The 24426-nt window shown below is 40.0% G+C and overlaps 1 protein-coding gene across 1 annotated transcript in view; it reads right to left on the bottom strand.

The window, feature by feature from the left end:
• Window positions 1–24426, bottom strand: part of CSTPP1 (centriolar satellite-associated tubulin polyglutamylase complex regulator 1) — a 208733-nt gene that overhangs the window by 115837 nt on the left and 68470 nt on the right. The window contains exon 3 of the mRNA XM_014479182.2: window positions 3726–3856. Within this exon, the coding sequence (XP_014334668.1) occupies window positions 3726–3856 (131 nt within the window). The remainder of the gene's footprint in view (window positions 1–3725; window positions 3857–24426) is intronic.

The following is a 24426-nucleotide window of genomic DNA, read 5'->3' on the forward strand; positions in this document are numbered from 1 at the left end:
TTCTACTGATTTGTTTTTTCTGCCCGTTATGCGTCATATCTTCCTGCTTCCTGTACGTTCTAGTTGGACGCCAGACTTCATGAATTTTACATTGCAGAGCACTGGATTTTGTTGAATTCCTTTAAGGAGTATTGAATTGTGTTTTCGTGTGCAGTCACTTGCAGATCAGCCTGATGCTTACTTCAGTGGCTGAGGACTCAATCCGATGCCCTGTGCAGTTTGAGGTTTCTCCACTCCAACTGGTAGAAGTGTGAACTAGCCCTGTGAACATGCCAGGAATCGTCTTGCCTACTGTTTTCCGGTCGGTCTTTTTCCAACCCACACATGTGCATAGTTTGTAGCCAAAGACTCGAATACCTCCTTGCATCTCTGGAGCTAAGTGAGCAACATACTCCTCTCTAGTACTTGGCCCTGCAAATGCTGGCCACCGCGGCCTCCCTAAACCCCAGCCCTCGTCTCCTCAACTCGTAAGACCCTCGTGATCTCCCTGAACTGTCACTTGGCAACTGCCTCTCAGAGACCACAGTTCCACATTGATTGTTGGTCCAGTTTCTGAAACAGTTGTTCCAGACATTTTGTCTGATTTTCTAGTTGTTTATAGCAGGAGGACACTTCCTTTAGCATAATTATTTTATTAAAGAAAACATATATATTCCTTGGTAAAAGCACAAAGCTCAAAACTAAATTCTCATAAACTGTGAAAATCAACTGTGGACAAAAGCTCTTTGAGCCAACATCCCTAAACAGAAGTAAAGATTTACTTCAGGGGAATTTCAGTCTTTGCCAGACGTGGAAAATTTAGATTAATCTTTCTGTATTGAAAGAAATACCAAAGTGAGAAGTCGAATTTTGAAGGCTCATTACATTTGAGTAGATCTTTTTGCTTCCCAGAGTCTAAAGTTGTCTAGATAGCAAGAGATTCACTACAGTTTTCATGAGGTTATTTGACTTCCAAACCTAGGGAGATGAGTGCCATTCGGGACTCAGTCATGCAGGAACGACACTGCAGCTCTGTGCTGCTAGAACCCGGGATGAAACTTTTCTTGCCAGAAGGGGTCAGAGCCTTACTTTTCTACAGGTGACTTCATTTTTAGATATGTTAGGCTGGAACTCTGCGCTTCTCTTGCTACCTCCCAGAAGAGTTAGTTTCCTCTCAATGATGCTAAAACATGTACATGATGTTCTAAGGAAGTCATCTGCAGGAGAACAATATAATAGCAGCTCCATTGAATAGGCGTCTGGTACTTGGCATTCTAATTGAAAAAATGGGGCTTAATAAATACTTTCCTTTGGAACCATGCCTCTGAGTGTTTTTGCTCATTCTGGATGAAAACTGGGGACTGACACATTCTGGGCAGAATGATGTTCTACAGTTTCCTAGAAGAAACTGAGAATATATTAAAACTATTTAACCAAAGACCTGAGGGTCACCTAGACATAAATGCTGTCTTCGGTGTTTAAGAAATCAGAGACTGATTAAGAAGCATGACAATAGATATCCAGCATAAAATCTAGGTCCTTTTGGTAGCACAGGAGAAATAAGGAGAATCTGGGGTTGCCTCTTTTCAGCAGCTGAATGAATCAATCATTACTTGATGCTGCTGCTGCTGCTAAGTCGCTTCAGTTGTGTCCGACTCTGTGCGACCCCATAGACGGCAGCCCACCAGGCTCCTCTGTCCCTGGGATTCTCTAGGGAAGGATACTGGAGTGGGTTGCCATTTCCTTCTCCAATGCATGAAAGCGAAAAGTGAAAGTGAAGTCACTCAGTCGTGTCCGACTCTTAGCAACCCCATGGACTGTAGCCCACCAGGCTCCTCCATCCATGGGGTTTTCCAGGCAAGAGTACTGGAGTGGGGTGCCATTTCCTTCTCCAAATTTCTGGTGGCTCAGGGGTAAGCTAATCTGCCTGCAATACAGGAGACTTGGGTTTGATCCCTGGGTCGAGAAGATCCCCTGGAGGAGGGAATGGCAACCACTCCAGTATTCTTGTCTGGAGAATCCCATGGACAGAGGAGCCTGGTGGGCTACAGTCTCTGGGGTCCCAAAGAGTTGGACACGACTGAAGCAACTGAGCATGCACACACACAAAAGATAAAGAAAAGGACACTGCGTATAGTCCACTGCTCCATAATCATGATCCATAATCATGAGAAGAATTAAGGATATCTGAGGACTGTTTTCCATAGTTATCTTCTTGTGCTATTTCACAGAAACCAACTCTAGCTATGCGCACCATTCTTCAATATAGTGAGTATTCAATATATATTTGCTGACTGGTTAAAGGACAGAGAAGGGATTAGGAAAGATAGGAAAGATGAAATAGTACAAACTTCACCGGTACACTCATAGCTCCCAGCTTATGTGGAGATCAATGAGATAGTGTTTCTGATCCAGTTCACTTAAAATCTCATTCACATTGATTTTTGCCTACTGTCATTTGTAAAGAAGACAATGCTATTCTCAGTACACTGGCACGAGAGTGTAACTTAGACGGATGATCTCTCGAGTTACATGTCAATAGCAGAAATAGAGGTCCCCTGGTGGCTTAGCCGGTAAAGCGTCTGTCTATCAATGCGGGAGACCTGGCTTCGATCCCTGGATCGGGAAGATTCCCTGGAGAAGGAAATGGCAACCCACTCCAGTACTCTTGCCTAGAAAATCCCATGGACGGAGGAGCCTGGTACAGGCTACTGTCCATGGGATCGCAAAGAGTACCAGTAGAAATAGAGTACCAGTAAATCTGAGTTCTATTTCCATCTTTGCTACTGTGAAATCATTTTGCAAGTTATACAATTTTGCACTTTATAAAATAGGCACAATAATATCTACCTTATCTATTTCTTAGGATAGTGAAATGATTTAATAAGAAAATAGGCAGAAAGATCTTTAAGTAAAAAAGTTTCAGTGTCTATATATAAAATAGCAATACCATCAATTAGATCAGGGTAGGAAATCTTGCAAATTCAATAAAAGCAGGGAGCATACCTATTCACTTACTATAACCCCAGAGCCAGGCACATGGCAAGTTTACCAGAAATACTTGTTGAATGAATGAGGAAATCATTTTGGCCTTCCTCTCTACTTTAAGTTACCATTCCTATAGAAACTGTCTTAAAGGCATTCAATACTTATTTGGAAAAGCACATAATATGAAAACAGGAATAAAAACAAGTCCTTGAAAACAGATGTGAACAGAGGTTTTGATATAGTCTAGGTCTGAAAAGTTTGGAGTAATTAAATCTATTTTAGTAGTCTAAATGTAAGAATTTAATCTAGTGTCATTTTTTAAGAAGAAGCTCTCACTAAGGGTCTTTCACACTTCACCTCAGCAAAGTAAGGTCTTAGTCAATATAAGGCATTTTCAATCAGCATTTTTCTTAATATTTTCCTTGGGTTATAATCAAAAAGATGCAGAACCAACATGCAAATTGATCTTAAGTTTAATTTGTTGTAAAATAGGAATTATAGTATCTACCAGAGAGAGATGCTGTGAAGATTAAATGAATTACTGCACATAAAGCTACACTTGGACCTTAACGAGTATCGTCAGTGATGGTGATAGTATTACTGATGGCAGTGTCTCTGATACAGACAGATAGCTCCTTAAAAGTAACGTGTTCCAAGAGCCTTGAAGCGCATGCACTAAAACAGTATTTATGCTGAGCAAGAAGAAAGAAGTTTAGAGGGAATAAAGGAAGGCTAGGAAAGAATTCGGGAAGACTTACCGCCATTTTTGCCTACAGTTCGGAAGCATCTCCAGAAGGCGCGTAGGAATGATGCCCTGTTGTGAGGGGTGGCTTGGATGAAGCTGAATTCCCGGAAAAGAATATGAGTTCCCTGACATACACTGTTAAAACTGCAAAGAGAAAAAGCAAGAAATCATCACTAGATGGATAGTTATAGAAGACTGGAATTAGAATAAAAAGTCAAGAATATATAGAACGACTGCCCAGAGAAAAATCTTTTCTCCAACAAAACTCTGTACTACAGATTAGACCAAGTTGCTGTATGAGGAATTCTCTTCACATAACTATATCTCTTTGGAAACTCTTGGAGTCCAATTCCTCTGAATGCCACCTCGTGTGTGTGTGTGTGTGTGTGTGTGTGTGTGTGTGTACACTCTAAGGAAGCTTTAATCAGTTGTTGGAACATCTCATATAGAGGGAAATCTTTGTCTTTAGCTCGATGATAAACTGGCACTCATATCCTCTTGGAGAATACTTCTCCTTCTACCCCATTTGAAATTACGTTTCCTTAATGACATTCTTTTTATCTTCTCTCTGGCCTCTATCTGGAGAAGGAAATGGCAATCCACTCCAGTATTCTTGCCTGGGAAATCCCATGGACAGAAGAGCCTGGCAGGTTACAGCCTATGGGGTTGCAAAGAGTGGGACACGACTGAGCGGCTAAACAATTGACCTATATTAGGTGCCTTAAGAACAACGTGGCTTATGGAAAACACAACTGGATTGTCTGTTCCAATTTGGGGGTAGCGTTGTAGACCTCTCTGACAATCACCTTAGAGGAAAGTCCACATGCCAAAGATATAAAAGGTTCCAGACAGACACTAAAGGCAAATAAGGAAAACAAGGGTAGAAAGTGGCCCCTGAATGGGAGTAAGAAGCAAAGCCCCAGGGCCCGAGTGAGTCATTGTTTAAGCTGGGCTGGGGAAGGGGAAAAATACACTCCATTGCCTTCGGGTTCTTCTGCCAAAGAAATAAAGACTGCAGAGCCTGGCGTAATCTAAAAATGGAAAATCCACCAAAGAATAGGCAATTATCCAGTAATCATCACTACCAAAGACAGACTTCTGGTTCCAGAAAACTCCTAAAGTCCCTGACAAATAAATCATGAGTGGAAAACATGTTAATCTTTGTAGAGAAGCAGACATTAAACTGAAGAGGGCAAGCAATAGAGGGATAGTGGTAATTCCAAATGCCACTTTTCATTTGTTTATTTAAAGGGGGAAAATATTCTGAGTCTCCGAACTGAACAGGAAAAAAATGTCAGGAGCCATCTAATCCATTTTCCTTTTCCTTGACCAAGTTTAGAGGGAAGTGTCTAATCTGTCTTTAACATGGAGCATATTATCACTTGGGATAAAATTAGCCTCTTTCTGTTAATATTAACAACACTGTATGAAAAAGAAAATTACATGCCCTTCTTTCCCTATGGAAAACGAGCCTAGAAATCTTACTACTAAGATACTATGAGGAAGTATGAGGACAACATCTGGCAAAGAATTAGAAGAGAGATTTTTAAAAAGCAATGAAAGTGTTAACCTAATTATGCAGTTTGCAGTGCTGTAGTCTTGAGTAAAGGAAAATGAAAAATAAAGCAAATGAGCTGTTACAGGTAAATGGAGTAGGCCACATTTCCAGCAAATGAAGTCTAGCAAATGATAACATTTGAGCCTAAATTTATGAAGCTACCAGCAAAGAATTAGTCCCAAAGTGTACTGCACGCCCCTCAAGGGAAACAAGCTGGTATCTAGGTCATGGTCTAGGGTAAAATGGAACTAATACTAGTGAAATTCTATTCTTCGTGCAGCTTTTAAAAAAATAGCTTTTTTAAAACTAGGGAGTAATTTACGCATTGAAGAATCTAGCTGAGCCTCATTTACAGATGAATACAAATATACACAAGAATTTATAAAATAGGAATTTTATACAACAGGGTAAGTCAGATAATATTGAATATAAAAAGATTTAGAATTGTGTTTACACTACCATCTTTAGATAACTCATACCAATAAAACTCACATTTAATTAAAAATAAAAATAAGCAGGAATTAGCGTGGCAGCTTATTAGTATGGAGATCATAATCACTACCTAAGGAGTTAATAGACAATCTTAACACAGCCAGTGAAATTCTTTTAGATAAGATGGCTGTAAAGAAAAAGTAGAAAACACAATTACTCCAAACTTCACTGTTTTTCTTCAACCTGAAATATCTTTTTCCTACCACCCCCACCTCTTAAATTCTATCCAATCTTCTAGGACCATCTCAAATACCATGTGTATGAAGTCTTTTCCTGATTCCACCACCACAGCCAATTCCCATCATATATCACTTACAACTCTCTTGATGATACTCACAATTTGCTGCCTTGTTTTAAAGTGACTGGATTTATTTTCTCTATTAGATTCTATACAGTAATCAATTCGTTTGTACTCATCTTTGTCTCCATTACATTACCTAACATGTAGTAGATACCGCTTAAGAAAGATAAGAAAAAAACAGATGAATGATACCAGGAAGAAAGTATTAGGATTTATGTTTGTAGCCAGCCATACTAGTGATACTGAAAGTCAACATTCTATGATCTTTTTAAAAGTCCAGGACTTTGGTCTGATATTAGTGTTGTAATTCTGCAATACTAGCATTTTTTTTTGATTGGTATTTGCCTGGCGTATTTTTTCCATGCTCTCTGGCATATTTTTTTCCATGCTCTTAATTTCAATCTTTTTGCTAATTTTAAAAAGGCAAATACTCTTCTGAGTAGTAAATAGTTGGATCTTGTTTTTTTACCACACAGAGTTGGACACAACTGAAGTGACTTAGCAGCAGCAGAGGGGAGAGGGGTAGAGGGAGGGGTAAAATAAATGGATAGGATTCAGACGTATAACTACAAGGTATAAAGTAAATAAGTTACAAGGATGCAATGTACAGCACAGGGAATATAGCCAATATTTTATAATAACTTTGTATGAAGTATACTCTATAAAAATATTGAATTATTATGCTGTACATCTGAAACATAATATTGTAGGTCACCTATACGTTAATAAAAATTAATAAATAAATAAAATTGGATCACAAATTTTGAAAAAAAAATGTCCTCAAGCTTACCTGTAAAACCAAACATAAAAGTTCCTAAAAATATCTTAAAAGGGCATGCAAAAGTATACCAGATGCCTGCCTCAAATGGAGTTCTCCAAAACCATTGTTTAAACTTCATTCAGTAAATTCTTTCATTTTCTGTAAGTTTTTAGTTTTATTCCCTTGAGATTTCATTTTTTTTCTACTCTGAAACAATTTCAAATTTACAGAAAAGTGACAAGAATAGCACAAGGGATTCCTGAATATCCCTCACCTTGATTACCTGGTTGTGAATATTTTACTACATTTGCTTTCACTACAACATTCTTCCTCTCTCAGTCTCTATCACACCCATACATACATGTATAAATATATATATATATATATATATATTTCACAACTATTCAAGAATAACTTGTGGACATGATGCTCCTTTACCCTAAACACATTATGTATTTCTCCAAAAATAAGTAATTTTCTTATGTAACAATAGTACAATGAACAATACAATATCATTGATATAACACCTTATTTTATATAATAAAATTGATATAATACTTTGATCTAATCTACAGACCTTATTAAGTTTTCACCAACTGTTTCAATAATGTCTCCTTTACAGGAAAAGAGAATTAAAGACAAAACATTGCCTTCGGTTGTCATGACTTTTTAGTCTCCTTTAATTGGAAACAGTTCCTGGGTCTTTGTATTTCATGACACTGACATTTTAAGAGTACAGATTTTACTCCAGTTTGGGTTTGTCTAATGTTTCCTCACTATTAGGTTCAGGTTATACTCTTTTGGCAGGATTATCACGGAAGTGATGCTGAGTTTTCCTAGCGCATCATATCAAGAGGCACTTGCTGTGGATTAATCTAATTATGGTGATATTAACTTAGATTATTTAGGTAAAGCAGTGTCTGCCAGGTTCACCCACTGTAGAGCGGTGAACTCATCCTTTGTAATGAGTAAGTATCTTGTGGGAAATATACTGTTACTCTTCAAATCTTCATTTACGACTTTCAGCATCTAATGATAATCCTTGCCAGAAGCAATAAAAATTATGATGCTTTTGCCAAATGGTGATTTTCTACCTAATTACATCATTTCATCTACAAGTTTGTTTTCTATAATAAAGAATAGGTAGATGTATATGTTTTTATTTCCTATTCTTTCTTATGCTAAAGTTAGCATAATACAGGTGTTCTTTCGTCCAGTTCATAGGTGTATCTGATGATTTCTTTTTAAGATGTCATGAATAAAAAGTTCAGGAACTCTCTGGATCTTTGCAAATAATTTTTAATCCTAAAAGGTATAAATAAATTTATTAAAACGAAGTTGTCTGAGAAGAAATGTCTCAAATTGATTTTAACAAGAAAATAAGTGAATTAAATTTCAGTTTTACCATTTTATTTGCTTACTATTTAATTAATTCTAGAGTATCATATCAAAAAAATATAGCAGAAGCTGTTTAAAATTAATGACCTTTATAACCAGACATTTGTAAACATGTTAAATAGTTTTGATACAATTTCATTTTCTCATTTAATAACAAAGGTTGTTTACATAGAAAAAAGTCAACAGACTTCTATTAAGTGGTATCTGTTTTCTCCAGAAAAACTAAAGAAGTTCTAAGGATTCATTTATGATATAAATTTCACATAAATATCTTAATTTTGAATATTAAAAAGCAAAAGGTTAGAACTGATTTAAGTTACTTTGGTTAAGTAGTCAGTAACTGAAGGACTGTCAAAGAAAGAATTAAATATAAATGTAATCATAGTAGATTTATATACATAGCCATTCACATTCTATATAGAGAAATAGCAAAGAGCAAAAGGACCAAATTAAAATATTCCAGCTCATGTTCAATGTGCCAAGAGGCAAAAGTTCAAAGCTCCTATAATACTTCATATCTTCCAGATACTCTTTGCTCTTCCTCAAAATGAAAACAGCCAATGAATCTTGACCTACACAGTTAAATTGGATTGCAACAGTTCCTTCTTCTTAGGCCAGTCACTTATCTCCTTTTTTTCTCTCTAAAATCAGGCTAGCTCATTAGAGTATATGATCTTCTTTTAGAATTGGAACTGCCTTTTGCCGTTTCAAGATGAGTTTTATTTGCAAGAAATCCTAAACAGATTTATCAAAGAAGCAATCTATGAGAACAGACCACACCCCATTATGCAGAACAAACTGGCCACACCAAGGTGATAAATATACAGGGTGTAGACCAAGCTCTGAAAAATAAATAAGATCAGAGATCCAACATACTTTAGAAAGAATCATGGTTTAAAGTAGCCCTTTACTGTTTCTGGAAGCAGAAGGAAAAAAGATATTCCCTATAGAGGGAATAGAAAAGAAATCTTTTGTGGCCTATTTCCCACTATCGAATTGGCAAGACTAACAGACTGGAGTTTTGTTCTGCAAAAAGTCGCCAAACCCTAAAGATATATTCCCGTGGCATGATTTGGTCCCCTGAACTAACTATGCCTGTATTTGTTCTTTCCCGCCTTATGAAATTCAGATGAAGCCTAAAGCCCTTAAATGTTTTCTTTCCATTGCTTTTCTGCTATAGAGTTCTGCAGGGCCAACTTGATGAGAGAAGTCAGTGAAGCATGTCAGCTTGGCCTATGTTGCAGCTTAGACAACACACTTGAGCAGAAGTTGTCTCATACCAGTTTCTTTCTCATAGTGCTACAAAGGAATTTCTGCACAAAAGTTTACTGCGGAATTTCTAAACCTTCTAACTCTCCCGGGCTGTTATAATCTATTGTTCAATATACAATGTACTCACAACAGGAAACAAATCAATGAACAATTCGATTCTGTGTCCACAGGGAAATCCGACCAAGTCTTTACTGTCTTTACTGTACAGTACGTGTGGAATAGGTTCTGCCCAGTTCATGCATCAGGTGAGCTGGCTGCAGGGTCTCTTCTCTGTTGGGCAGGAAGATGTGAGTGTCAGCAGTATAGAAAATGGACATCTGCCGTGCTGCAGGCGGGTGTCCACCATCCTCTTCATCTTCTCATTCTCAGCTAAATTAGGAGTAGAGTATCTGAGATCACTGGCTTCCAAACAAACAAATGAAAAAATCTCCAATTGACGAAAAAATTCAACAGGGACAAATTGATCTTCAGTCACTGACTAGGGACAGGTGAACCATCCTGTGAGACCCAAGCTGCCCTTGTGGTGGATGAGAGCAGTAATCTCTGCAAGAGCGGAACCACTGAACCGGAAGCTTATCAGTTCACTCTGAAGACAGCACTGGCATTTCATACCAGGATTCTTTTTTTTTCCCTGCCTGACTGCGTAATCCTCAGTAGCAGAGTTAGTTTTCAGATCATGATATCAGTGAGATCACATCGAACTGCATTATGAAGAGAAAAACTCATGAGACGGCCTCGTAGGCCCCGAGAGCTGTGAAAAGTTTTGCAATGGGAGGCATAAGTAGTGTCGAGTTTTCTTTCCTCAGTTACTTCACCAAGTGCTCTTCTGTCACCAAACTGCAGAAAGAATCTACTTCAAGCCATGGATTGTGCCACCCTGGGCATCTGATGCCAAGGGGAAAGGAGAGTGTTTGTACATAGGGTGATCACTGAGCAAATTCTCACATGCTGCTTCTCTGAAAGTAAACTGCCCTCCACTGGATCTTTGTTTCTAATTCAGTAAGGACCCCCTGCCAGAGTTAAAAAAAAAGTTTTAAACTCCCTTTTCAAGTATTCCAACTTCAAAACTTATTGCTGAAGGCCTGGTATGCTACAGTAAACTCCCAACTGCATATAAACTCCTTACCCACTTGCATTAATGGAGAAGTAAGATGATTCATTAACATCTGTTACTGTCTGTAGTTGTAAGTGTTAAGGAACATTACTTTTAAAAATGGTTGTTTACTTCATGCCAGTAGAAACAGGCAAATACATGTAACTCAGGACGGGAAATCAATGCACAGAGCACCAGGAGACAATTACTAAATACATACTCTTTATGGCATGTTAGAAATTTAAATTATAAAAAGACAATGTAGCAATTTAGAAAATGCTTTTCTTTTTTTTTATTTTTAAACTTTACATAATTGTATTGGTTTTGCCAAATATCAAAATGAATCTGCCACAGGTATACATGTGTTCCCCATCCTGAACCCTCCTCCCTCCTCCCTCCCCATACCATCCCTCTGGGTCGTCCCAGTGCTCTAGCCCCAAGCATCCAGTATCGTGCATCGAACCTGGACTGGCATCTCGTTTCATACATGATATTTTACATGTTTCAATGCCATTCTCCCAAATCTTCCCACCCTCTCCCTCTCCCACAGAGTCCATAAGACTGTTCTATACATCAGTGTCTCTTTTGCTGTCTCGTACACAGGGTTATTATTTACCATCTTTCTAAATTCCATATATATGCGTTAGTATACTGTATTGGTGTTTTTCCTTCTGGCTTACTTCACTCTGTATAATAGGCTCCAGTTTCATCCACCTCATTAGAACTGATTCAAATGTATTCTTTTTAATGGCTGAGTAATACTCCATTGTGTATATGTACCACTCCTTTCTTATCCATTCATCTGCTGATGGACATCTAGGTTGCTTCCATGTCCTGGCTATTATAAACAGTGCTGCGATGAACATTGGGGTACACGTGTCTCTTTCCCTTCTGGTTTCCTCAGTGTGTATGCCCAGCAGTGGGATTGCTGGATCATAAGGCAGTTCTATTTCCAGTTTTTAAGGAATCTCCACACTGTTCTCCATAGTGGCTGTACTAGTTTGCATTCCACCAACAGTGTAAGAGGGTTCCCTTTTCTCCACACCCTCTCCAGCATTTATTATTTGTAGACTTTTGGATTGCAGCCATTCTGACTGGTGTGAAATGGTACCTCATAGTGGTCTTGATTTGCATTTCTCTGATAATGAGTGATGTTGAGCATCTTTTCATGTGTTTGTTAGCCATCTGTATGTCTTCTTTGGAGAAATGTCTATTTAGTTCTTTGGCCCATTTTTTGATTGGGTCATTTATTTTTCTGGAGTTGAGCTGTAGGAGTTGCTTGTATATTTTTGAGATTAGTTGTTTGTCGGTTGCTTCATTTGCTATTATTTTCTCCCATTCTGAAGGCTGTCTTTTCACCTTGCTAATAGTTTCCTTTGATGTGCAGAAGCTTTTAAGGTTAATTAGGTCCCATTTGTTTATTTTTGCTTTTATTTCCAATATTCTGGGAGGTGGGTCATAGAGGATCCTGCTGTGATGTATGTCAGAGAGTGTTTTGCCTATGTTCTCCTCTAGGAGTTTTATAGTTTCTGGTCTTACGTTGAGATCTTTAATCCATTTTGAGTTTATTTTTGTATATGGTGTTAGAAAGTGTTCTAGTTTCATTCTTTTACAAGTGGTTGACCAGATTTCCCAGCACCACTTGTTAAAGAGATCGTCTTTAATCCATTGTATATTCTTGCCTCCTTTGTCAAAGATAAGGTGTCCGTATGTGTGTGGATTTATCTCTGGGCTTTCTATTTTGTTCCATTGATCTATATTTCTGTCGTAAAGACATTTTTTAACAAGAGTTACCATAGATCTCTAGTTTTCTTTATTGCTACTTGGTCTCTAAATAGAGTTCTTGATAACAGAACTTCCAGGAGCTTGTCTAACTTCACTTGAAATTCAGAGTAATTTTGTTTTGATGATTTCTCTGGGGAAACGTCTCCTACCCGTAGAGGACAATTTTCTGGACGAAGCATGCTCCTCTTTAGAAAGCGGCAGTATTTCTGTTGTGTCTTACCTCGTGCTACATGTTGTATCTCACATACTTTCTTATGTGGTCGCTAAACCTGTTATCTGTTGTTTCTTTCTCTTTGGCTCTATCTTTAAGCCTCTGTATCTCTTTTATCAACAGGCTCATCCCATCTGTACTACTTTTTTTGCTCAATCATGTGTGACTCTTGGCGACCCCGTGGACTACAGCCCACCAGGCTCCTCCATCCATGGGATTCTCCAGAAGACTGGAGTAGGGTGCCATTCCCTTCTCCAGGGGATCTTCCCGACCCAGGTCTCCTGCATTGCAGGCAGATTCTTTACCATCTAAGTCGCCAGGGGAAGCCCTTTTTTCTGCTACTGAAGTTAAATTTAGTGCCTCAGGTAGGGCTCTCCTTAGTCACCCTCAACACATCCTGCCATCCCCTTCTCACAGTGACTCTCTACCTGCGGACCTCAAAACAGCTTTCATCTGTTTTACTGCCAGATCGCAAATCATATTCTCATTTAATTTCTTGTCAGTTTTCTTCTTTAGCCTTTTCAACTCAATACTAACTTCCCTTTCAGGTTTTCTCCACCCGTTGCAAGTCTGAGCTTTGAATCAATACAACAATAGATGACATTTTAAGGAATATTCTATTTCCTGCCTACCACGATAAGGTTTTTTTCTTTATCATCTCTTTATTCTCATTAAGATCTGAAGACCCAACACTACTTTTATGGGTCCCTTAAATGTTAAAAATACTTTCCTCCACCCCATTCAACAGCTGGAGGCATTACATTTATCAGCTCTCTCGGTTCAAAGCCAGCAAGTAATTCTCAAACCATCATCTTTTGTTCTTGTTCAAGATGATATGAATTAAGCTGGGAAAAAAAAAAGCTTCATACAAATGCTTTAGTCACAGGACAAAGTCTTCTTGGATTTGATCATACCAAAATGAAAATAAAGTTGAAGGGGAGTTGTGGTGCAGGGTTTGCTCTGTTGGAATCATGTACATCAGACTTGCAGCTGCTGATTCCATTTTCTTTGGGCTTATCATCTCGTCTCATCATGTCTTGTGCTACATTACTACCACTATTTCCAGAGTTATCTCCTTTGTGTTATTTCTTGTTTTATCTCCAAAGTTGGTCTTACTTTTTAGAAAATAAAGTGTCTTTTGGTATGTATACTTATCTTTAAAAGCTGCTAGTTGACTCATTTATACTTTTAAAATACTCATTTTCCTGACTTTAGGTAAAAGTTATTTTGTGTTCTTTCACCTTTCCAAATTCAAGTCCATTCTTTTTAAATTTTTTGCATTAGCTGGGAACTCCTAAAATGAGAGAGCTCTAGGCATACATGATTAAAGCAGTCTTAATGATTCAGTGGTCTATGATGGAAAGAAGTCTGTTTCTTCCTGATACCTTTATAAATATCCCTTCAAATTTTCTTATTAACTTATCAGATTCCAATATCACTTTGATTTACTTTATTTCCAACAGAGAATTTTATTTCTAAAGATACATGAGGAAAGAACTCGAGATAGTAGGTTGGGTCTTACACAAAGCTTTGTAAACACATGAGAATCTAATGTGTCATTTAGTTAAAAACCTCAGAGAAAAGGGTACCACAAAGTCTCTGATGATCCTGGGAGAGTTACTTCAGGAAATCTTAAAGGAAGAACGTAAAAATTTAGCTGGTAAAGACTCCGCCTGCAATGTGGGAGACCTGGGTTCAGTCCCTGGGCTGGGAAGATCCCCTGGAGAAGGGAAAGGCTCCCCACTCCCGTGTTCTGGCCTGGAGAATCCCATGGACTGTATAGTGCATGGGTTTGCAAAGAGTCAGACACGACTGAGCGACTTTCACTTTCATTTTCCCATTCCCCAGACACCTGTTTGTCAGGCTCAGTCTTGAATTCATTCTCATTAAACTTTCTCTGTGATACAGACCTTCTTAATGTTGATTTATTTTAGAACACTACCATTCTCTAATTCTTTACTTGGTATCATTTAACCAGTTACCAATCTTCTAAAACACAAAGGACATTTTCAATATTTTTTTGTGATTGAAAATCACAAAGCAGTTATAGATGACAGAACTTAATGGAAATCTATACTGAAACTCACTTTTCCTGCCAAACCTTTAAAGATTCATTTAAGTAAGAAATTCTTTTTCTTTTTTTGAAAAAGAGGGATACAAACAATACCTTGAACATAAACTTGTACCTTAGGAAGTACGATATTGGCAGAATTACTATATATTCCAGCAATTTCACTTCCAGCTTTATTGTCAAAAAAAAAAAAAGAAAGAAAGCAGTACTCGGATATTTGTACACCTGTGTTCATGGCAGTATTATTCACAATAGCCAAAAAGTGGAAGTAACCCGAGGGTCCATCGACTAGTGAGTGGATAAACAAAATGTGGTACTGGCATACAATGAAACACTATTTAGCCTCAAAAGGGAAGGAGATTCTGATACAAGCTGCAACGGGGATGAACCTTGAGGACAGTAAGCTAAATAAAGTAAGCCAGTCACAAGAAGACCGCTATTGCACGACTCTACTTACATGCAGTACCTTTTGTTATTTAGTTGCTAAGCCTGCCTGATTCTTTTGTGACCCCAGGCACTGTAGCTTTCCGGGCTCCTTGGTTCATGAGATTTTCCAGGTAAGGATACTGGAGTGGGTTGCCATTTCCTTCCCCAGGGATGCAGTATCTAGAGCAGTCATATTCATAGAGCTAGAAAGCAGAATGGTGGTTATCAGGGAACAGGGGAGGAGGAAATGGGGAATTAGTGTTCAATGGCTAGAGTTTCAGTTTGGGAAGGTGAAAAAGTTCTGGAGATGGATGGCGGTGATGGCTGCAAAATAATGTGAATGTACTTAATGTCACAGAAATGTAGACTTAGAATTGTTACAATGGGAAATGTTAGTAATATGTATTTTACCACAATAAAAGTAAAGGAATGAAGATACTGGTTAAGATGATAATAATAATGTAACACAAAAGCCCAGTATGTGTATTTATAGAACTGCTTGATGGAATGAGAAATTTAGTTATAACTAAAACATTTTTAGAGTGGTTCTGAAGTAAGAATGACTACAGCTTTGTTACTGAAAGTGTGGACCGAGGATGGCGGCATCGGTGTTACACAGAAGCCCCTAAGAAATCAGAATCTCAGACCCCATACCAGACCTACTGAATCCCATTCCTCATTTTAACAAGATGCCCAGGTGATTCACACACACGTTGAAGTGTGAGAAGCACTAGTCTGGGGCACCGGAGAAGGCAATGGCACCCCACTCCAGTGCTCTTGCCTGGAGAATCCCAGGGACGGGGGAGCCTGGTGGGCTGCCGTCTCTGGGGTCGCACAGAGTCGGACACGACCGAAGCGACTCAGCAGCAGCACCAGCAGTCTGGAGCACACCATATTGCACCTTACCACTTTTTAGTTGTGTGACTCTGGCCCAGGTACTTAACCACTCTTTGCCTCAATTATTTTTTTATCTGTAAAATGGTGACAATAGGAATGCTTACCATATAAGGTTGCCAAAGATTAAATGTGACAATAATGCCTGTTGTATAATGCTTGTCACATTCAGGGAACACTAGCTATTATTATTACTTTGCTGTGCTGTGCTCAGTTGCTCAGTTGTGTCTGACTCGTTGAGACCCGTGGACTGCAGCCCCCCAGGTACCTATGTCCATGGGGATTCTCCAAGCAAGAATACTGGAGTGGGTTGCCATGCCCCCCTCCAGGGGATCTTCCCAACTCAGGGATGGAACCCAGGTCTCCTGCATTTTAGGTGGATTCTTTATCATCTGACTCACCAAGGAAGCTCATTACTGTTACTTTGCTTTATAGAAAATCTGTGAAAGTAGATTTCAGGGTCTTTTCTAAAAATAGTAAATTTAGGAAGTCAGTATTTTCCAGAGGATACGAATGGTGCCTGGCTTTTAAGAGGTAATAGTGAAAAAAAAGATATATGGGAGATAATAGTTTTGGCAAAGCACAAAGGGATGGAAGTGACTTTCTTCAAGAAGACCTAATATAGTTGAGGGAAGGTGTCAAATTTGTTCACAGTGGGGGAAATTTTTCTTGTTACAGTATGTGAGGACCAGACAAATAATATTTACAAAATATAAATGGAATGGAAGTAGCTTTTAAAGACAGTATTTGAAAAATATTTTAGGGGCTCAATGGTATGCTTTTCACATGTTGGAAATCCCCCTGAGGGATATAATCTTTCTGCTGACATATCACAAATATATTTGACTTCTGTGATAAAGGACCAGTATCTGGCCAAGGAGCAAGCTGGAAGAGGGAGGAATATTCACAAGGTGGGGAGACAAAAACGACAGTCACGCAGGCCCCGTAAACGGCTAGCACCTGGGCCACGATTCCCAGAAGACGTCGTTGAGTTCCTAACCTACTTTCTCTGGCTGGAGATCTTTCCTTGTCCCAGAAAAGACTTTTGGAGACAGAGAGGATTAAAAAAAATAATAGTTAAGAAGTGAGGTTGCTGGGCTTGCACTTTCCTAGCCGGAATCCCTTTATCTTTCCTGAGAACCCCCCAGATCTGTTTTATTCTAGGTCAGTAATTTAACACTCTCAGCTCTCAATTCAAAGCCAGTAATGACCTTGCTGTGCTGAATTATTAGCCTAGGATATAGAAAGAGAGAGAGAGGGAAGGAGAGGGGGAAAAAAGAAACCCTAAAAACAACAGAAGCCTTTTGATCAGAGCACCAAACTGCAGTTCGCTGTAACTCAAGCTGCCCATTCTTATATGGCAAGAATTAAGGACTCCCCCTGCCAGGCCAGACCCTATTAAAAGACAATAGCTGTTTGAAAAGGGTAAGCAAGTTGATATGGATATAATAGGCCACATATGGGGGCCCTTTTCTACTCTGAAATAAAGCTCCTTCTTAAGAGTTGTGAGCTGGGAAATCCAGTATTCAGTAAGGCAGGAGGAGGATATAGAATAGAAGAGAGTGGGTAGCCATGCAGAAATGCTTGAAGGTGCTTCAGGGAAAGCGGGGAGGGCTTTGGGGAGCCTGCAGAGACGCGCATCAATCACTGAGTAGAGGCTTTCAGAATGGCCAGGTGCTCTGAGGTCCCCCCGAGGTTTTTAGGACCAGTGATGACAGGATTTGGCCGGAACTAATATAGTGGTTAGTTTCTCTAATGGGTTAACAACGACAACAAAAAACAAGCAGCGAACTTACTAGCTCTCGCCAGGAATGATGCAGCTGACGAAGAGTAACCTTTTCTGTCTTGTTTTAAACAACCTCTCATGTCAACATCCTAAATTCCTGATTAGTACCATTGAGTGTCACTAAATGTTCTTGTTCTCTCTAGGATGATATATTAAAAAAAAAAAAAAAAAAGGAAAAAGCCCTGCAAAACAAAGACAGTAAACTCCAATTGCCTCTTGCCTACAAACTACACACTTCCTCTGTGCAGAGAGGTAACCACAGGACATGGGACTTCTCACTCTATTAGCTAATCCATCTTTGCTTGTCTAGCGCCAAAACACTCTGCCCATTAATGGATGATGCTTTTCCAGGATCTTAAATCCACAACAGAATTTTCCAACCACTGTTTCAGCTATCTCTAAGATCTTGTTAGTATGTTACAAAACAAGGAAGGATTTAAGAGTGATTCAAGTTATTTAAACACATTAATCTAGTTGTTTATGACTAAATTCTGAATTCCCAAATTCCTAAGCAGAAATATCAGAAAGGTATTTTCCTTTCCTCCACCACCCTTTGCTAATTGCCAAATGAACAGCTCTCCAGTTCCCATCCACTGCAATTAATGGGCTAGCCTGATGGAATTTACAAGCAAAGAAAAAACACAAGGGCTCTCTAACACTTGCTTGTTTCACTGAGCGGTCAATGGGGCACAAAACTGATCTTTTGCAAATTAAAGGGTTTTGCTGATTAAAGAGAAAATCTGGATTCCTAAGAAAAAAAATTCTGCCTCACCACTAGGCTTAAGACTCCAAAACAAACAGATGATTTTTACAAAAAGTTATTAGAGATAATTGTTTCCATAAAATATCACAATTCTAAACTACTCTCCATTACGTAGACTCATTTCAGATGGGGTCATCATGTAAGAAGGGAGGGACGAGCAATGGAGAGCTATGAAAAGAGTAATGGGGAACATCAAACACCACACTCATTCCCTAACTCATGCCTAAGCATATGGTGACCATATTTTCAGAAGTTCAAATTGGGACACGGAGTCTAAAAAAGTTTTTTATTTGGTGTGTGGGCCACTTCCAGGTGTGAGAAACGGTCTAAAGATTTTACATATAGATACAGGTGTAATGGCTATGTTTACATGCCATGCTAATTGATAAAAATTAAATGTCATATCATTTGATAAATCTTTATTTTTTTTAAAGATTTGTTTGTTTTTGGTTGCACTGGGTCTTCGCTGCTCTGTGAGCAGGCTTTTTCTAGTTGCGGCAAGGGAGGGGGGCTTCTCTTGGTTGCAGTGCGCGGCTTTCTCGTTGCAGAGGACAGGCTCTAGTCATTCGCGCTTCAGTAGCTGTGGTGCATGGGCTTAGCTGCTTCATGGCATGGGGGCTCTTCCCGAACCAGGAATCACACCCATGTCCCCTGCATTGGTGTGTGAATTATTAACCACTAGACTACCGGGGAAACCCAAATCTTTATTTGTTTATTTATTTGGCTGCATCAGCTCTCAGTTGCAGCATGCAGGATCTTTAGCTGTGGCATGTTAACTCTTACTTGCAACACATGAGTCCCTGACCAAGGACTGAACCTGGACCCCCTGCATTGGGAGGGAGTGTGTGGAGTCTTAGCCACTGGACCACCAGGGAAGTACTGATAAATATTAAAAGACATACAGCCTATATAATCTGAAAAATAATATTTTACACAGAACAGCATGGATAGTATAATACCATTGATACAAAACTACATGTCTATGGGTGTATATGCAAGTAGACAAGATGTTTGAAAGAAAAGAGAAAATGAAGGCAAGGAAAAAATTGAAGAAAATTTCTCAGAACTGAAAGACATGAGTTCCCAGATTGAAAGGATCCTTAAAAGCCCAGCGCGATGAACGGCTACAGACGCATGCCAAGGTTCATCACTGTAAAGATGCAGACTCTGCCTTTGTTGGGAGTGTGGCAAGATCACTCTGTAGCAGAATGGATGACAGGAGACACTGGTGCAGCTGTCTTTGGAAAATAGAACCTGCCAGTTTCCCTCTGGCCACAACAATTTTACATTCTTCCCAACTGCTCTCTGAAACCCCTAAAGTCTAATTCCATTTCAGCGTCGACCCAAAAGTCTAGGATCTTGTCGTATAAATCAAAACCAGGTCCAGATGAAATTCCTTCAGTACAATTTCTTGGGTATGGCTCCTTGAGTCTGGTTCTTCATCTAAACACCTGTACACCAAGGAGATGAGTTATTAATACATGCTCCCCTACATCTAGTATGTACAATGACGGTACAGGCATAGGATAACCACAACAGACTTCTATTCAAAAACAGGGAGGACAGGATGTAGTCATTGGTCCGTTGCAGCTCTGAAATCCATCCAGGCACAGGTCTTATTTCCTTGATTTGGGCCCAATCCTTCTTCCCGGTAATGATGTTCTGTGGCCTTTGACTCTGTGCTCTGAGCTTTTGGTTCCATCTTCTGAATCCTACTTTCATCTCCATGAAACATTGCTTCAGTTTGTAGCTGAGTAGCTTTCTTGGCTTACTTCCTGTCCGTTGAAGTCTAGGGGTCCAAAGGTAACTTTTTTATTTTGTATTATCTCTATCTTCTTGAGTCCAAACTGGTGGCACTTCCACCAATACAATTCTCTTAAAAACATGGGTTTTTCTATTACCTTAATTGGAGTTTACTTCATCAGACCAAAGCTATACACCCAAATCTCCCTGAAGCAGGCCCTATTTGGGTTTTCTTATGAGGTCTTCTGAAACAGTCTAAGAGGCTCCACCTTGAAATCTGAGGCTTTAACAAACAGTACCTCTTTACTCTAAGACCACATTTTTCTGACAGCACTCTGGATTTGATCTTTGCCCTGAGGCACTTTCTTACTTTGAATACTTTTTGCTGGTTGGAAACACTACCCATGCTCTCTGTATTTCCTCTAAATTCTACTTGAAAACAAAATAGTTCATTTCTTTAGCTCATCTCTCTCACATTTTACTGTGAAAGTGAAAGTCACTCAGTCGTGTCCGACTCTGTGACCCCATGGACTATACAGTCCATGGAGTTCTCCAGGCCAGAATACTAGAGTGGGTAGCCTTTCCCATACTCAGGGGATCTTCCCAACCCAGGGATCAAACCCAGGTCTCCCTCACTGCAGGTGGATTCTTGACTAGCTGAGCTACAAGGGAAGCCCAAGAATACTGGAGTGGGTAGCCTATCCCTTCTCCAGGGGGTCTTCCCAACCCAGGAATCAAACTGGGGTCTCCTGCATTGCAGGAGGATTCTTTACCAACTGAGCTATCAGGGAAGCCCACACGTTTTACTGTAGGCAGCTAGGAAAAGACAGACAGGCGGCCCAGAAATCTCTATAGCTAGCCCACTGTGTTCACCAGGTACATTTCCTATTTTTTTCACATTACCAACGGTGACAGTACGCCAAACTTCCTGTCTCTGTACAACAAGGGTCTTTCCCCTCCGCCAACATTTCCTTGGCTGTGCCTGGTCATAGCTGATCTTTGCTGCAGCATGTAGGATCTTTTAGTTACAGCATGTGGGATCTAGATCCCTGACCAGGGGTGGAACCCAGGCCCCCTGCATTGACTGAGAGCATGGAGTCTTAGCCACAGGACCACCAGGAAAGTCCCATCTCCAGCTTCCAAAAACATTTTTCCTACCTTTTTTTCAGCCTTCATGGATAATCTCCTATCCATGAAGGAGACTTCCACTAACTTCTTCTCAAGGTCCTCCTGATTTCTTGCCCACTGCCTGGTCTCCAGGCCAATGGTGCATGTTTTAGGTTACTGAGCTTCCTCATTCCTAGGAACAAATGCTGTTCCAGACTTCTATGGCTGCTTAACAAACCACACCAAAGTTGGTGGCATAAAAAATAAAAATGCTGTTATGCTCATGGATTCAGTAGGTTCAGGAATTATACAGAGTACAGCAGAGATGCCCAGTCTTTACTCCACGATGCCTGGAACCTAAACTGGGAAGGCCTGAGTGGCTGGGGTCAATGTAAAGGGCTGGGGACAGAATCCGCTGGAGGCTTCTTCACTCTCAGGTTGGGCACCTGGACTGGGACGACCTGAAGACCAGGCTCGTGGCTTGGCTTCTTACAGCACGGCGGCTGGTCAGTAAGAGGGGTCCTGAGGGGCAATGGCTGAAGCCTGAGGTCCTACAGAATCTACACAGCCTTTTGTGACCTAGCCCTGGGAAGTCACAAAGCCTTTCTTCTATCATATTCGTATTCAAGCAGAGGGCACACAGACCCCACTTCTCCAAGGCAGGAATATCAAAGAATGTGGGATCCTTTTTTAAGACCACTATACCAAAAATAAAGATGAAAGAAGATAGGGAATCTGAAGGGTACTGGTGAAAGTCCAGAGATCCCTGACAGCAGCTATATACGACACAGAGAGATCAAGTCATAAAGACAGAGCGGAAGACAAGATTCTGGAGGAGACTTCTTTAAGGAGCTAGAAAAGAGAGAATACATACATACAAATATTCATGCATTTGCTTCCGTCAGAGTCCTGGCAGTGAACAGACAATGCATTGAAAGAGGATAGCTGAGGAATGTGTTTTAGAAAAAGGGTATTTACAAAGGGGTGGACAGGGCTGAGGGAGACTGGATTACCTAAGGGCTAGTTAGGACCTGTGTTTGCCCCTAGGCCTGGAGAGGCAGGTGGAGGGAAAGCTTTCCGGAACCCAGAAAGAGTAGGGACCATTCAACTTGAGCTGTGACCGTCAGTAGAGGAAAAGAGCCAACCTAGCCCACAGCAGACTGGTAGAAAGAGAAACAAATGGACATATACCCCCATCTCACTCTCTCCCCTCCTGCCCTTCAATCTCCCGCCAGTACCTCCCACTGGCTTTAATCCAAATGGAAGCCACAGGGCAAGGGAGTCTATGGATTCAAATCCATACAGATCAGTCCTCCAGAGCAGAGAAAAGTGGAGACTGGATCTGGAGGGGCAAGTGGAACAACACAGCACTCAGGGAAATTTATGCAGCTGGATAGAGTTTGGTTCAGTTAGTGATAAATCTATAGGAAATTAACCAAACAAGAAAAAAAAGTAGCAGGGGAAATCCTAGGGGTAAGAAGGTTATACAACATAGTTCAGGGGTTGATAGTGTTTATATAATTATAAAATATAAACACTGAATAATAACAAAAATCTGGACATAAGTATATTGGGAGATTGGGGGGGCAGTAAGTAAAGGTACATATGTGTGGTAAAGGAAATAATATCTTAAGAGTGGGAAGTCAATAGGGAATGCCTGAATTTGAAAAAAATCAAGAAGTAGCAACATAAGCTAGTAATTTAGAGATCTGGAAATAAACGCCAAATAAATCACTCTGAGTTGAAAGTGGTTATCTTTGAGGAATGGGAAACTGAACTGAGAGTTGGCAGAATTTTATTTTTTACAATTCTTATAGAACTATTTCATTCTTTAAACCTAATGCATGTATAACTTTGATTTTTAAAAAATAAATAAATTAGGAAAAGAATACTCAGCTTAGAGGGCTACCTGTTCTGTGACACCTTCTGTGACTCTTCCAGTTTAATTAAGATGTCTGTCCTCTGGACAGTCTTATTCTTACATCTTAAACCTCTAGTTAGCTCAAATCACAAGTAATTTAACCACTGGCTTTTTTGTGAGTCCTCTCAAAGTAGAGACCATGCCTTGTTAATCATTGGTTCTCCAGCACCTGTGATAAACCAAGGCATCAGTCAGTTCAGTCAGTTCAGTCACTCAGTCGTGTCCGACTCTTTGCGACCCCATGAACCGCAGCACGCCAGGCCTCCCTGTCCATCACCAACTCCCAGAGTTCACCCAAACCCATGTCCCAAATTGAGTCGGTGATGCCATCCATCCATCTCATCCTCTGTCGTCCCCTTCTCCTCCTGTCCTCAATCGTTCCCACCATCAGGGTCTTTTTCAAATGAGTTAGCTCTTCCCAACAGGTGGCCAAAGTATTGGAGTTTCAGCTTCAGCATCAGTCCTTCCAAAGAACACCCAGGGCTGATCTCCTTTCAGATGGACTGGTTGGATCTCCTTGCAGTCCAAGGGACTCTCAAGAGTCTTCTCCAACATCGCAGTTCAAAAGCATCAATTCTTCGGTACTCAGCTTTCTACACAGTCCAACTTTCACATCCATACATGACCACTGGAAAAACCATAGCCTTGACTAGACGGACCTTTGTTGACAAAGCAAGGTCTCTGCTTTTCAATATGCTGTCTAGGTTGGTCATAACTTTCCTTCCAAGGAGTAAGGGTCTTTTAATTTCATGGCTGCAATCACCATCTGCAGTGATTTTGGAGCCCCCAAAATAAAGTCTGACACTGTTTCCACTGTTTCCCCATCTATTTCCCATGAAGTGATGGGACCGGATGCCATGATCTTAGTTTTCTGGATGTTGAGCTTTAAGCCAACTTTTTCACTCTCCTCTTTCACCTTCATCAAGAGGCTCTTTAGTTCTTCTTTCTGCCATAAGGGTGGTGTCATCTGCATATCTGAGGTTATTGATATTTCTCCCGGCAATCTTTATTCCAGCCTGTGCTTCCTCCAGCTCAGCATTTCTCATGATGTACTCTGCATATAAGTTAAATAAGCAGGGTGAAAATATACAGCCTTGACATACTCCTTTTCCTATTTGGAACCAGTCTGTTGT

This window comes from Bos mutus, chromosome 15, assembly GCF_027580195.1.
Source record: "Bos mutus isolate GX-2022 chromosome 15, NWIPB_WYAK_1.1, whole genome shotgun sequence".
In the NCBI taxonomy this organism is placed as follows: Eukaryota; Metazoa; Chordata; class Mammalia; order Artiodactyla; family Bovidae; genus Bos; species Bos mutus.